Here is a 16,009-nt window from a genome sequence, read left to right on the forward strand (position 1 = left end):
TAGGCTGGCTGTTGCCGCAGGAGAGACCCCTACCGCAACACCACAGATGTCACCACCGAAGGCACGGGCCATGAAAATGATGGCGGAGGATAACCTAGAGGCATACTTGGTGGTGTCTGAGCGGCTAGCAACTGCGGCGGGATGGCCGCGGGAGTTCTGGGCAAGCCAGATGGGACCTCGCCTGATCAGGGAGGCTCAGGCATCCTACCAAGCCCTGAGCGACCAGTACGCCACCGATTATGACCTGGTCAAGCAGGCTATTCTCCCTCGCCTCAACATCACTGCAGAGACCCACCGGACGTGGTTCCGTGAGTTCCGGAGAGCCTCGGAGACACGCCCCAGGGTGGTCGCAGAGCGGTTGTGCAACCACATGGTCCATTGGCTGACCCCGGAGAAAAAGACCACTCAACAAATGGGGGAAGCCATTGTGGTGGAACAATTCTGCCACGTGGTCAGCGCCAAAACCCAGGCATGGATACGGCACCACAACCCCGACACCCTGGAGGAGGCAGTCAGACTGGCTGAAGATTACGAGGACTCCCTGATGTCAGCCCCGGTCGGGATCCTGTCAGTCCCTGCCCTTCACAGTATCCAACCTATCTCTCCCTCTCCTCCAACATTACCACCATCACCCTCTTTCCCGGCACCCAGACCTCCAAGACTGCCGACCCCATTGGGCCCCCTTGCCTCCCCCCCATGGAGACTGAGGTTGGCCCCCAGCTGGGGTAAAGGTGTTGCCCCTGCCCCGTTGCCCTACCAGCAGCAGGACAGATATTTGACCTATGTTCCCTCTGTCCCCCCTCTCTGTTTCAGGTGTAACCAGCCGGGACATAGGGCCAGGTCATGCCCCTCTGCCATGGAGTGTGACATGGCTGTGTGCAACTGGGCACCTGGAACTGGTAAGCAGGGGGAAAACGGTCGGGAGTGGCCTTGTCTGATTGACGTGGTTTTAGGGAATGTGAATAACCACGTGTTAGTGGACACAGGGTTGAGCAAACCTTGATTAGGACAGCTCTCTTGGGCAGGTTGCCATCTCCTGTATCCATAGAGACACGGTGGCATACCCCACCTTAAAAGTATATTTATCGGTAGGACCGATAAAACGTCACCTTGTAGTCGGGGTGGCAGAAAGGTTGCCACACCCAGTTATTCTGGGCCGAGACTGGCCAAAATTCAAACAATTCGTGCAAATAATGGCAGTCTCAGCCACACACGTAAACGTGGCAGAAAAAAGGAATGGATTGGTGATGTGTTTCCTTTTCATACTGAAATGTTTTCCCCTCTTTTCCGTCCTAGAAAAACAAATAAAGAGAAACGGACCGTGAAGTGGGAGGGAGCGTCTCTGAGACAATGTACCGGACCTGTGGTACAAGAGCGGACTTAGTGTGGAGCCAACATAACGTTCCGTCACTGGTGCATGCTTGGGGGCAGGTCCGGTCCATTGAAGGTAAGGATGTTGATCGTGCTGGGATGCTAGTATATCCACATTTCAGTATTAAGGGGTAGTTACTGTATAGGGTAAACCTAGCCGCAGGCACAGGACAGCCTGTACACAAATGTTGGTTCACCTGTCTTGTCGGACCGAGTTCATGAGGCTGGCGCATGATATCCCTTTTGCGGGGCACCTCGGAGCTGAGAAGATGAGGGAACGGATATTGGCTCGATTCTAATGGCTCGGTCTTTATAATGATGTGTCGAGATATGTAACCACATGCCCAGACTGCCGACGAGTAGCGCCGGGTTGAGTGCACCCCGCCCCTTTGGTCCCACTGCTTATTTCCACTCCTTTCGAGCGCATTGCAATGGACATAGTGGGCCCTTTGCTACCTTCTGACTCCGGGTATACACATATATTAGCAGTGGTGGATTATGCAACGCGATACCCGGAGGCAGTTCCATTGAGGTCCACTAGTGCAGCTGCAATAGCCACTGAGTTAGCGCAGATTATGACTAGAGTAGAGATCCCCAAGGAGATTTTGACCGATCATGGAACCAATTTTTTGTTCAATACGTTACAGCAGGTGTACAAAATATTGAAAATATGTCCCATCAGGACGTCCATTTATCATCCATAATTGGACGGTCTGGTGGAACGTTTTAATCAGACCTTAAAGTCAATGCTGAGACTATTTGTAACGCAGGAGCAGAAACATTGGGCATTGCTTCTTCCCTACCTCCTTTTTGCGGTGAGAGAAGTGCCGCAGAGTTCAACGGGGTTCTCCCCCTTTGAGCTCCTATACGCCTCTGTCCAGAGACCCCGAGCACAAGACCGATTTCGGTGGGGGAACAATTGGTTCCAGATCAGCAAAGAGAGCTGCGTAAGCTTATTGAGGAGTTCAGCGATGTTTTTTTTCTGACGTGCCCGGCAGAACAAACTTGAATATGACATTATCTCTCCACCAGGTGTCACAGTGCGAGAGAGACCGTACCAGATCCCGGAAAGTCGACGAAGTGCCGTTCGCAAAGCGGTATGGGATATGCTCGAGCTTGGGGTGATTGAGCCTTCCAGGAGTGAGTGGTGCAGTCCAATTGTCATAGTGGCCAAGAAATACGGCACCAACCACTTATGCGTGGATTTCAGAAAGGTAAACGCTATTGCTAAGTTCGATGCATATCCCATGCTTCGGGTCGACGAACAGACAGACTGGGAAAAGCGAGGTTTATTTCCACTCTGGACCTGACGAAGGGATATTGGCAAATCCCTTTAACCCGCAGCTCCAGAGAGAAAACCACATTTTCAACACCAGAAGGGCTGTTCCACTTTAAAACCATGCCGTTTGGGCTACATGGTGCGCCCGCTGCCTTTCAGAGACTGATGAACCAGGTTTTACGCCCACATCATGAATATGCAGCAGAGTATATTGATGACGTGGTTATTTACAGCTCCACCTGGCGAGAGCATTTGGCTAGGGTTACAGCCGTTCTTCAGTCTCTAAGGACAGCCCGGCTGACAGCAAACTTGAGGAAATGTCCGTTTGCCAAAACAGAGAATCAAGATTTGGGATTCTTAAGAACATAAGAAAGTTTACAAACGAGAGGAGGCCATTTGGCCCATCTTGCTCGTTTGGTTGTTAGTAGCTTATTGATCCCCGAATCTCATCAAGCAGCTTCTTGAAGGATCCCAGGGTGTCAACTTCAACAACATTACTGGGGAGTTGATTCCAGACCTTCACAATTCTCTGTGTAAAAAAGTGCTTCCTATTTTCTGTTCTGAATGCCCCTTTGTCTAATCTCCATTTGTGACCCCTGGTCCTTGTCTCTTTTTTCATGCTGAAAAAGTCCCTTGGGTCGACACTGTCAATACCTTTTAGAATTTTGAATGCTTGAATTAGGTCGCCACGTAGTCTTCTTTGTTCAAGACTGAACAGATTCAATTCTTTTAGCCTGTCTGCATATGACATGCCTTTTAAGCCCGGAATAATTCTGGTCTCTCTTCTTTGCACTCTTTCTAGAGCAGCAATATCTCTTTTATAGCGAGGTGACCAGAACTGAACACAATATTCAAGATGAGGTCTTACTAGTGCATTGTACATTTTTAACATTACTTCCCTTGATTTAAATTCAACACTTTTCACAACGTATCCGAGCACCTTGTTAGCCTTTTTTATAGCTTCCCCACATTGTCTAGATGAAGACATTTCTGAGTCAACAAAAACTCCTAGGTCTTTTTCATAGATTCCTTCTCCAATTTCAGTATCTCCCATATGATATTTATAATGTACATTTTTATTTCCTGCGTGCAGTACCTTACACTTTTCTCTATTAAATGTCATTTGCCATGTGTCTGCCCAGTTCTGAATCTTGTCTAGATCATTTTGAATGACCTTTGCTGCTGCAACAGTGTTTGCCACTCCTCCTACTTTTGTGTCGTCTGCAAATTTAACAAGTTTGCTTACTATACCAGAATCTAAATCATTAATGTAGATTAGGAATAGCAGAGGACCTAATACTGATCCCTGTGGTACACCACTGGTTACTACACTCCATTCTGAGGTTTTTCCTCTAATCAGTACTTTCTGTTTTCTACATGTTAACCACTCCCTAATCCATGTACATGTGTTTCCTTGAATCCCAACTGCGTTCAGTTTGAGAATTAATCTTTTGTGCGGGACTTTGTCAAAAGCTTTCTGGAAATCTAAATAAACCATGTCATATGCTTTGCAATTATTCATTGTCGATGTTTCATCCTCAAAAAAATCAAGCAAGTTAGTTAGGCACGATCTCCCTTTTCTAAAACCATGTTGACTGTCTCCCAGGACCCTGTTACCATATAGGTAATTTTCCATTTTGGATCTTATTATAGTTTCCATAAGTTTGCATATAATAGAAGTCAGGTTTACTGGTCTGTAGTTACCTGGTTCAGTTTTGTTTCCCTTTTTGTGGATCGGTATTACGTTTGCAATTTTCCAGTCTGTCGGTACCACCCCTGTGTCAAGAGACTGCTGCATGATCTTGGTTAGCGGTTTGTAAATTACTTCTTTCATTTCTTTGAGTACTACTGGGAGGATCTCATCCGGCCCAGGGGATTTGTTTATTTTAAGAGCTCCTAGTCCCTTTAACACTTCTGCCTCAGTTATGCTAAAGTTATTTAAAACTGGATAGGAACTGGTTGACATGTGGGGCATGTTGTCAGTATCTTCCTTTGTAAAAACTTGTGAAAAGTAATCATTTAATATATTTGCTATTTTTTTTTTTTCATCTACGATTTTGCCATTTGTATCTCTTAAACATTTAATCTCCTCTTTGAATGTTTGCTTGCTGTTGTAATGTTGGAAAAACATTTTGGAATTGGTTTTAGCTCCCTTAGCAATGTTTATTTCTATTTCTCTCTTGGACTTTCTAACTTCCTTTTTGACTTGCATTTGCAGTTCTGTGTACTCTTTCTGCGTACTTTCTTTTTGGTCCTTTTTTAATGCTCTGTAAAGTGCCTTTTTTCACTGAATATTTTTTTTAATTGATCTATTAAACCATTTTGGCAATTTAGTTTTACATTTAGATTTGTCTACTTTAGGGATGTAATTGTTTTGCGCCTCTAGTACTACATTTTTGAAGAACAACCATCCTCCTTCTGTGGGTGTTTTCTCTATTTTACTCCAATCTACTTCTGTTAGTCTCTGTTTCATACCTTCATAGTTTGCTTTTCTAAAATTGTAAACCTTAGCTTTAGTCATTACTTTGGGGTTTTAAAAAACCTTTCAAATGAGACCATGGTGTGGTCTGAGTTTGCCAGTGGTTCTCTGACCTCTGTTTTAGTTATTCTGTCTTTATTTGAAAAGACTAAATCAAGGCATGCCTTCCTCTAGTCGGTGCCTTGACAGATTATGTTAGGAAGCAGTCATTTGTCTTATGGAGAATGGAAGAGTGAGACCTGTGGTCACCAAAATCCAGGCTTTGGTTGATGCAGCACTCCCCAAAACCAAGACTCAGGTGGGGTTGCTAGTAGGCTTAGCTGGTTATTACCGCTGCTTCATCCCCGAGTACGCCACAGTGGTTAACCTGTTAGTCGACCTCACCAAAAAGAGTGCTCCAAATTTAATTAAATGGTCAGCTGAGTGTCAGGGGGCGTTTGATACTATTAAGCGTAGACTTTGCCAGACCCCCACTCTTATTACTCCAAATTTCACCAAGAGATTCAGCCTCCACACCGACACATCGAATGTAGGTTTAGGTGCAATCTTGTCCCAGAAAGTAGCTGGAGTAGAACACCCGATATTGTACCTGAGCAAAAAGATGTTACCTTGGGAACGTAACTACTCCGTAGTCGAAAAAGAGTGTTTGGCCATTAAATGGGCTACTCACTCTTTACCATACTACCTGCTGGGACACTCATTTGATCTGGTCACAGACCACGCCCCACTCACGTGGTTAAGCACAATGAAGGACAGCAATACCCAAATAACCTGGTGGTATCTGGCATTGCAGCCCTTCATGTACACCGGGCAGGGAAAGACCACCAAAATGCAGATTATTTTTCCCGCAAGGGGGGAGTAATGGGGAAGGTAGATTTAGCCGAGTGTTCCTTCGGCTCCACTCTGAGCGGTGGGATATGTGTCAGAAATACAATGAGTTCTGGTGATGAATCTCCCTCCCGACCTGTGAGGGCACTAAAGAATGGGAGGAGAAGTATCTGGAAGGGCTGGCCTGACCAGGAAGTGGGTCAGCCTGGAAAGAAGCAAGACTCTGTTGTAAGACCGTATTGACCTGAAAGGTAAACGAGGGGCAGCTGCAACAGTTTACCTAGATGTCATGCGGGAGTACATACAGGGGCCAGGGTAACGCAGATCTTTTCCTTCGTTTGGGTTAACGTTTGGAGAGAGAAGGATCGGGTGAGGCGCTCTCTCATTGTGAAAGAGAATTACGTGTCGTGTTTTCTTGTGTTTGTCTGTGTTTTTCACCACCAGACAGTTAAAGCACTACTCCAGAGCTGTCGTCAAGGGTCAGCACTGTCCGGAGCACCACTGCTCACCGCACTATCTGTGATGCACTGAACACCATCACGACTGCACTCACCCAGGACTGCTCACCGCACTATCTGTGATGCACTGAACACCATCACGACTGCACTCACCCAGGACTGCACACCGCACTATCTGTGATGCACTGAACACCATCACGACTGCACTCACCCAGGACTGCACACCGCACTATCTGTGATGCACTGAACACCATCACGACTGCACTCACCCAGGACTGCACACCGCACTATCTGTGATGCACTGAACACCATCACGACTGCACTCACCCAGGACTGCACACCGCACTATGATGCACTGGATGCATATAAACTGATGGAAGAGACAGGCTGGACTGTGCATATAAACTGATAGGAGAGACAGGCTGGACTGTGCATATAAAATGATAGGAGGGTCAGGCTGGACTGTGCATATAAACTGATAGGAGAGACAGGCTGGACTGTGGATATAAACTGATAGGAGAGACAGGCTGGACTGTGCATATAAACTGATAGGAGAGACAGGCTGGACTGTGCATATAAACTGATAGGAGAGACAGGCTGGACTGTGCATATAAACTGATAGGAGAGACAGGCTGGACTGTGCATATAAACTGATAGGAGAGACAGGCTGGACTGTGCATATAAACTGATAGGAGAGACAGGCTGGACTGCATATAAACTGATAGGAGAGACAGGTTGGACTGTGCATATAAACTGATAGAGAGAGACAGTGCTGGACTGTGACAGGCTGGTCTGCATATAAACTGATAGGAGAGACAGGCTGGACTGTGCATATAAACTGATAGGAGAGACAGGGATAGGAGAGACAGGCTGGACTGTGCATATAAACTGATAGGAGAGACAGGCTGGACTGTGCATATAAACTGATAGGAGAGACAGGCTGGACTGTGCATATAAACTGATAGGAGAGACAGGCTGGACTGTGCATATAAACTGATAGGAGAGACAGGCTGGACTGTGCATATAAACTGATAGGAGAGACAGGCTGGACTGTGCATATAAACTGATAGGAGAGACAGGCTGGACTGTGCATATAAACTGATAGGAGAGACAGGCTGGACTGTGCATATAAACTGATAGGAGAGACAGGCTGGACTGTGCATATAAACTGATAGGAGAGACAGGCTGGACTGTGCATATAAACTGATAGGAGAGACAGGCTGGACTGTGCATATAAACTGATAGGAGAGACAGGCTGGACTGTGCATATAAACTGATAGGAGAGACAGGCTGGACTGTGCATATAAACTGATAGGAGAGACAGGCTGGACTGTGCATATAAACTGATAGGAGAGACAGGCTGGACTGTGCATATAAACTGATAGGAGAGACAGGCTGGACTGTGCATATAAACTGATAGGAGAGACAGGCTGGACTGTGCATATAAACTGATAGGAGAGACAGGCTGGACTGTGCATATAAACTGATAGGAGAGACAGGCTGGACTGTGCATATAAACTGATAGGAGAGACAGGCTGGACTGTGCATATAAACTGATAGGAGAGACAGGCTGGACTGTGCATATAAACTGATAGGAGAGACAGGCTGGACTGTGCATATAAACTGATAGGAGAGACAGGCTGGACTGTGCATATAAACTGATAGGAGAGACAGGCTGGACTGTGCATATAAACTGATAGGAGAGACAGGCTGGACTGTGCATATAAACTGATAGGAGAGACAGGCTGGACTGTGCATATAAACTGATAGGAGAGACAGGCTGGACTGTGCATATAAACTGATAGGAGAGACAGGCTGGACTGTGCATATAAATTGATAGGAGAGATAGGCTGTACTGTGCATATAAACTGATAGGTGAGACAGGCTGGACTGTGCATATAAACTGATACTGTGCATATAAACTGATAGGAGAGACAGGCTGGACTGTGTTTATAAACTGATAGGAGAGACAGGCTGGACTGTTTTTATAAACTGATAGGAGAGACAGGCTGGACTGTGCACAGGCTGGACTGTGCATATAAACTGATAGGAGAGACAGGCTGGACTGTGCATATAAACTGATAGGAGAGACAGGCTGGACTGTGCATATAAACTGATAGGAGAGACAGGCTGGACTGTGCATATAAACTGATAGGAGAGACAGGCTGGACTGTGCATATAAACTGATAGGAGAGACAGGCTGGACTGTGCATATAAACTGATAGGAGAGACAGGCTGGACTGTGCATATAAACTGATAGGAGAGACAGGCTGGACTGTGCATATAAACTGATAGGAGAGACAGGCTGGACTGTGCATATAAACTGATAGGAGAGACAGGCTGGACTGTGGAGAGACATATAAAAACTGATAGGAGAGACAGGCTGGACTGTGCATATAAACTGATAGGAGAGACAGGCTGGACTGTGCATATAAACTGATAGGAGAGACAGGCTGGACTGTGCATATAAACTGATAGGAGAGACAGGCTGGACTGTGCATATAAACTGATAGGAGAGACAGGCTGGACTGTGCATATAAACTGATAGGAGAGACAGGCTGGACTGTTCATATAAATATAAACTGATAGGAGAGACAGGCTGGACTGTGCATATAAACTGATAGGAGAGACAGGCTGGACTGTGCATATAAACTGATAGGAGAGACAGGCTGGACTGTGCATATAAACTGATAGGAGAGACAGGCTGGACTGTGCATATAAACTGATAGGAGAGACAGGCTGGACTGTGCATATAAACTGATAGGAGAGACAGGCTGGACTGTGCATATAAACTGATAGGAGAGACAGGCTGGACTGTGCATATAAACTGATAGGAGAGACAGGCTGGACTGTGCATATAAACTGATAGGAGAGACAGGCTGGACTGTGCATATAAACTGATAGGAGAGACAGGCTGGACTGTGATAGGAGAGACAGGCTGGACTGTGCATATAAACTGATAGGAGAGACAGGCTGGACTGTGCATATAAACTGATAGGAGAGACAGGCTGGACTGTGCATATAAACTGATAGGAGAGACAGGCTGGACTGTGCATATAAACTGATAGGAGAGACAGGCTGGACTGTGCATATAAACTGATAGGAGAGACAGGCTGGACTGTGCATATAAACTGATAGGAGAGACAGGCTGGACTGTGCATATAAACTGATAGGAGAGACAGGCTGGACTGTGCATATAAACTGATAGGAGAGACAGGCTGGACTGTGCATATAAACTGATAGGAGAGACAGGCTGGACTGTGCATATAAACTGATAGGAGAGACAGGCTGGACTGTGCATATAAACTGATAGGAGAGACAGGCTGGACTGTGCATATAAACTGATAGGAGAGACAGGCTGGACTGTGCATATAAACTGATAGGAGAGACAGGCTGGACTGTGCATATAAACTGATAGGAGAGACAGGCTGGACTGTGCATATAAACTGATAGGAGAGACAGGCTGGACTGTGCATATAAACATATAAACTGATAGGAGAGACAGGCTGGACTGTGCATATAAACTGATAGGAGAGACAGGCTGGACTGTGCATATAAACTGATAGGAGAGACAGGCTGGACTGTGCATATTAACTGATAGGAGAGACAGACTGAACGGTTCATATAAACTGATAGGGGAGAAAGGCTGGACTGTTTATATAAACTGATAGGAGAGTCAGTCTGGTCTGTGCATAGAAACTGATAGGAGAGACAGAGACAGGCTGCACTGTTCATATAAACTGATAGGATAGACAGGCTGGTCTGTGCATATAAACTGAGAGTAGAGACAGGCTGGACTATGTATATAAACTTATAGGAGAGACATGCTGGACTGTGGATATAAACTGATAGGAGAGACAGGCTGGACTGTGCATATAAACTGATAGGAGAGACAGGCTGGACTGTGCATATAAACTGATAGGAGAGACAGGCTGGACTAGATAGGAGAGACAGGCTGGACTGTGCATATAAACTGATAGGAGAGACAGGCTGGACTGTGCATATAAACTGATAGGAGAGACAGGCTGGACTGTGCATATAAACTGATAGGAGAGACAGGCTGGACTGTGCATATAAACTGATAGGAGAGACAGGCTGGACTGTGCATATAAACTGATAGGAGAGACAGGCTGGACTGTGCATATAAACTGATAGGAGAGACAGGCTGGACTGTGCATATAAACTGATAGGAGAGACAGGCTGGACTGTGCATATAAACTGATAGGAGAGACAGGCTGGACTGTGCATATAAACTGATAGGAGAGACAGGCTGGACTGTGCATATAAACTGATAGGAGAGACAGGCTGGACTGTGCATATAAACTGATAGGAGAGACAGGCTGGACTGTGCATATAAACTGATAGGAGAGACAGGCTGGACTGTGCATATAAACTGATAGGAGAGACAGGCTGGACTGTGCATATAAACTGATAGGAGAGACAGGCTGGACTGTGCATATAAACTGATAGGAGAGACAGGCTGGACTGTGCATATAAACTGATAGGAGATAGGACTGTGCATATAAACTGATAGGACAGACTGGACTGTGCATATAAACTGATAGGAGAGACAGGCTGGACTGTGCATATAAACTGATAGGAGAGACAGGCTGGACTGTGCATATAAACTGATAGGAGAGACAGGCTGGACTGTGCATATAAACTGATAGGAGAGACAGGCTGGACTGTGCATATAAACTGATAGGAGAGACAGGCTGGACTGTGCATATAAACTGATAGGAGAGACAGGCTGGACTGTGCATATAAACTGATAGGAGAGACAGGCTGGACTGTGCATATAAACTGATAGAAGAGACAGGCTGGACTGATAGGAGAGACAGGCTGGACTGTGCATATAAACTGATAGGAGAGACAGGCTGGACTGTGCATATAAACTGATAGGAGAGACAGGCTGGATAAACTGTGCATATAAACTGATAGGAGAGACAGGCTGGACTGTGAATATAAACTGATAGGAGAGACAGGCTGGACTGTGCATATAAACTGATAGGAGAGACAGGCTGGACTGTGGAGAGACATATAAACTGATAGGAGAGACAGGCTGGACTGTGCATATAAACTGATAGGAGAGAGACAGGCTGGACTGTGCATATAAACTGATAGAAGAGACAGGCTGGACTGTGCATATAAACTGATAGGAGAGACAGGCTGGACTGTGCATATAAACTGATAGGAGAGACAGGCTGGACTGTGCATATAAACTGATAGGAGAGACAGGCTGGACTGTGCATATAAACTGATAGGAGAGACAGGCTGGACTGTGCATATAAACTGATAGGAGAGACAGGCTGGACTGTGCATATAAACTGATAGGAGAGACAGGCTGGACTGATAGGAGAGCATATAAACTGATAGGAGAGAGGAGAGACAGGCTGGACTGTGCATATAAACTGATAGGAGAGACAGGCTGGACTGTGCATATAAACTGATAGGAGAGACAGGCTGGACTGTGCATATAAACTGATAGGAGAGACAGGCTGGACTGTGCATATAAACTGATAGGAGAGACAGGCTGGACTGTGCATATAAACTGATAGGAGAGACAGGCTGGACTGTGCATATAAACTGATAGGAGAGACAGGCTGGACTGTATAAACTGATAGGAGAGACATATAAACTGATAGGAGAGACAGGCTGGACTGTGCATATAAACTGATAGGAGAGACAGGCTGGACTGTGCATATAAACTGATAGGAGAGACAGGCTGGACTGTGCATATAAACTGATAGGAGAGACAGGCTGGACTGTGCATATAAACTGATAGGAGAGACAGGCTGGACTGTGCATATAAACTGATAGGAGAGACAGGCTGGACTGTGCATATAAACTGATAGGAGAGACAGGCTGGACTGTGCATATAAACTGATAGGAGAGACAGGCTGGACTGTGCATATAAACTGATAGGAGAGACAGGCTGGTCTGGATAGGAGAGACAGGCTGTGCATATAAACTGATAGGAGAGACAGGCTGGACTGTGCATATAAACTGATAGGAGAGACAGGCTGGACTGTGCATATAAACTGATAGGAGAGACAGGCTGGACTGTGCATATAAACTGATAGGAGAGACAGGCTGGACTGTGCATATAAACTGATAGGAGAGACAGGCTGGACTGTGCATATAAACTGATAGGAGAGACAGGCTGGACTGTGCATATAAACTGATAGGAGAGACAGGCTGGACTGTGCATATAAACTGATAGGAGAGACAGGCTGGACTGTGCATATAAACTGATAGGAGAGACAGGCTGGACTGTGCATATAAACTGATAGGAGAGACAGGCTGGACTGTGCATATAAACTGATAGGAGAGACAGGCTGGACTGTGCATATAAACTGATAGGAGAGACAGGCTGGACTGTGCATATAAACTGATAGGAGAGACAGGCTGGACTGTGCATATAAACTGATAGGAGAGACAGGCTGGACTGTGCATATAAACTGATAGGAGAGACAGGCTGGACTGTGCATATAAACTGATAGGAGAGACAGGCTGGACTGTGCATATAAACTGATAGGAGAGACAGGCTGGACTGTGCATATAAACTGATAGGAGAGACAGGCTGGACTGTGCATATAAACTGATAGGAGAGACAGGCTGGACTGTGCATATAAACTGATAGGAGAGACAGGCTGGACTGTGCATATAAACTGATAGGAGAGACAGGCTGGACTGTGCATATAAACTGATAGGAGAGACAGGCTGGACTGTGCATATAAACTGATAGGAGAGACAGGCTGGACTGTGCATATAAACTGATAGGAGAGACAGGCTGGACTGTGCATATAAACTGATAGGAGAGACAGGCTGGACTGTGCATATAAACTGATAGGAGAGACAGGCTGGACTGTGCATATAAACTGATAGGAGAGACAGGCTGGACTGTGCATATAAAAACTGATAGGAGAGACAGGGACTGTGCATATAAACTGATAGGAGAGACAGGCTGGACTGTGCATATAAACTGATAGGAGAGACAGGCTGGACTGTGCATATAAACTGATAGGAGAGACAGGCTGGACTGTGCATATAAACTGATAGGAGAGACAGGCTGGACTGTGCATATAAACTGATAGGAGAGACAGGCTGGACTGTATAAACTGATATAAACTGATAGGAGAGAGACAGGCTGGACTGATAGGAGAGACATATATATAAACTGATAGGAGAGACAGGCTGGACTGTGCATATAAACTGATAGGAGAGACAGGCTGGACTGTGCATATAAACTGATAGGAGAGACAGGCTGGACTGTGCATATAAACTGATAGGAGAGACAGGCTGGACTGTGCATATAAACTGATAGGAGAGACAGGCTGGACTGTGCATATAAACTGATAGGAGAGACAGGCTGGACTGTGCATATAAACTGATAGGAGAGACAGGCTGGACTGTGCATATAAACTGATAGGAGAGACAGGCTGGACTGTGCATATAAACTGATAGGAGAGACAGGCTGGACTGTGCATATAAACTGATAGGAGAGACAGGCTGGACTGTGCATATAAACTGATAGGAGAGACAGGCTGGACTGTGCATATAAACTGATAGGAGAGACAGGCTGGACTGTGCATATAGAGACATGATAGGAGAGACAGGCTGGACTGTGCATATAAACTGATAGGAGAGACAGGCTGGACTGTGCATATAAACTGATAGGAGAGACAGGCTGGACTGTGCATATAAACTGATAGGAGAGACAGGCTGGACTGTGCATATAAACTGATAGGAGAGACAGGCTGGACTGTGCATATAAACTGATAGGAGAGACAGGCTGGACTGTGCATATAAACTGATAGGAGAGACAGGCTGGACTGTGCATATAAACTGATAGGAGAGACAGGCTGGACTGTGCATATAAACTGATAGGAGAGACAGGCTGGACTGTGCATATAAACTGATAGGAGAGACAGGCTGGACTGTGCATATAAACTGATAGGAGAGACAGGCTGGACTGTGCATATAAACTGATAGGAGAGACAGGCTGGACTGTGCATATAAACTGATAGGAGAGACAGGCTGGACTGTGCATATAAACTGATAGGAGAGACAGGCTGGACTGTGCATATAAACTGATAGGAGAGACAGGCTGGACTGTGCATATAAACTGATAGGAGAGACAGGCTGGACTGTGCATATAAACTGATAGGAGAGACAGGCTGGACTGTGCATATAAACTGATAGGAGAGACAGGCTGGACTGTGCATATAAACTGATAGGAGAGACAGGCTGGACTGTGCATATAAACTGATAGGAGAGACAGGCTGGACTGTGCATATAAACTGATAGGAGAGACAGGCTGGACTGTGCATATAAACTGATAGGAGAGACAGGCTGGACTGTGCATATAAACTGATAGGAGAGACAGGCTGGACTGTGCATATAAACTGATAGGAGAGACAGGCTGGACTGTGCATATAAACTGATAGGAGAGACAGGCTGGACTGTGCATATAAACTGATAGGAGAGACAGGCTGCTGGACTGTGCATATAAACTGATAGGAGAGACAGGCTGGACTGTGCATATAAACTGATAGGAGAGACAGGCTGGACTGTGCATATAAACTGATAGGAGAGACAGGCTGGACTGTGCATATAAACTGATAGGAGAGACAGGCTGGACTGTGCATATAAACTGATAGGAGAGACAGGCTGGACTGTGCATATAAACTGATAGGAGAGACAGGCTGGACTGTGCATATAAACTGATAGGAGAGACAGGCTGGACTGTGCATATAAACTGATAGGAGAGACAGGCTGGACTGTGCATATAAACTGATAGGAGAGACAGGCTGGACTGTGCATATAAACTGATAGGAGAGACAGGCTGGACTGTGCATATAAACTGATAGGAGAGACAGGCTGGACTGTGCATATAAAAATTGATAGGAGAGACAGGCTGGACTGTGCATATAAACTGATAGGAGAGACAGGCTGGACTGTGCATATAAACTGATAGGAGAGACAGGCTGGACTGTGCATATAAACTGATAGGAGAGACAGGCTGGACTGTGCATATAAACTGATAGGAGAGACAGGCTGGACTGTGCATATAAACTGATAGGAGAGACAGGCTGGACTGTGCATATAAACTGATAGGAGAGACAGGCTGGACTGTGCATATAAACTGATAGGAGAGACAGGCTGGACTGTGCATATAAACTGATAGGAGAGACAGGCTGGACTGTGCATATAAACTGATAGGAGAGACAGGCTGGACTGTGCATATAAACTGATAGGAGAGACAGGCTGGACTGTGCATATAAACTGATAGGAGAGACAGGCTGGACTGTGCATATAAACTGATAGGAGAGACAGGCTGGACTGTGCATATAAACTGATAGGAGAGACAGGCTGGACTGTGCATATAAACTGATAGGAGAGACAGGCTGGACTGTGCATATAAACTGATAGAGAGAGACAGGCTGGACTGTGCATATAAACTGATAGGAGAGACAGGCTGGACTGTGCATATAAACTGATAGGAGAGACAGGCTGGACTGTGCATATAAACTGATAGGAGAGACAGGCTGGACTGTGCATATAAACTGATAGGAGAGACAGGCTGGACTG

The 16,009-nt window shown here is 45.8% G+C and overlaps 1 protein-coding gene across 1 annotated transcript in view; it reads left to right on the top strand.

Moving 5' to 3' along the window:
• Positions 1–370: 370 nt before the first annotated feature.
• The window catches only part of LOC121320151 (E3 ubiquitin-protein ligase TRIM58-like), a 25,848-nt gene continuing 10,209 nt past the window's right edge, over positions 371–16,009 (top strand). Inside the window, exons 1-2 of the mRNA XM_041258412.1 lie at positions 371–567; positions 814–899. Of these exons, the coding sequence (XP_041114346.1) occupies positions 371–567; positions 814–899 (283 nt within the window). The remainder of the gene's footprint in view (positions 568–813; positions 900–16,009) is intronic.

Source organism: Polyodon spathula, chromosome 8, assembly GCF_017654505.1.
Source record: "Polyodon spathula isolate WHYD16114869_AA chromosome 8, ASM1765450v1, whole genome shotgun sequence".
Classification (NCBI taxonomy): Eukaryota; Metazoa; Chordata; class Actinopteri; order Acipenseriformes; family Polyodontidae; genus Polyodon; species Polyodon spathula.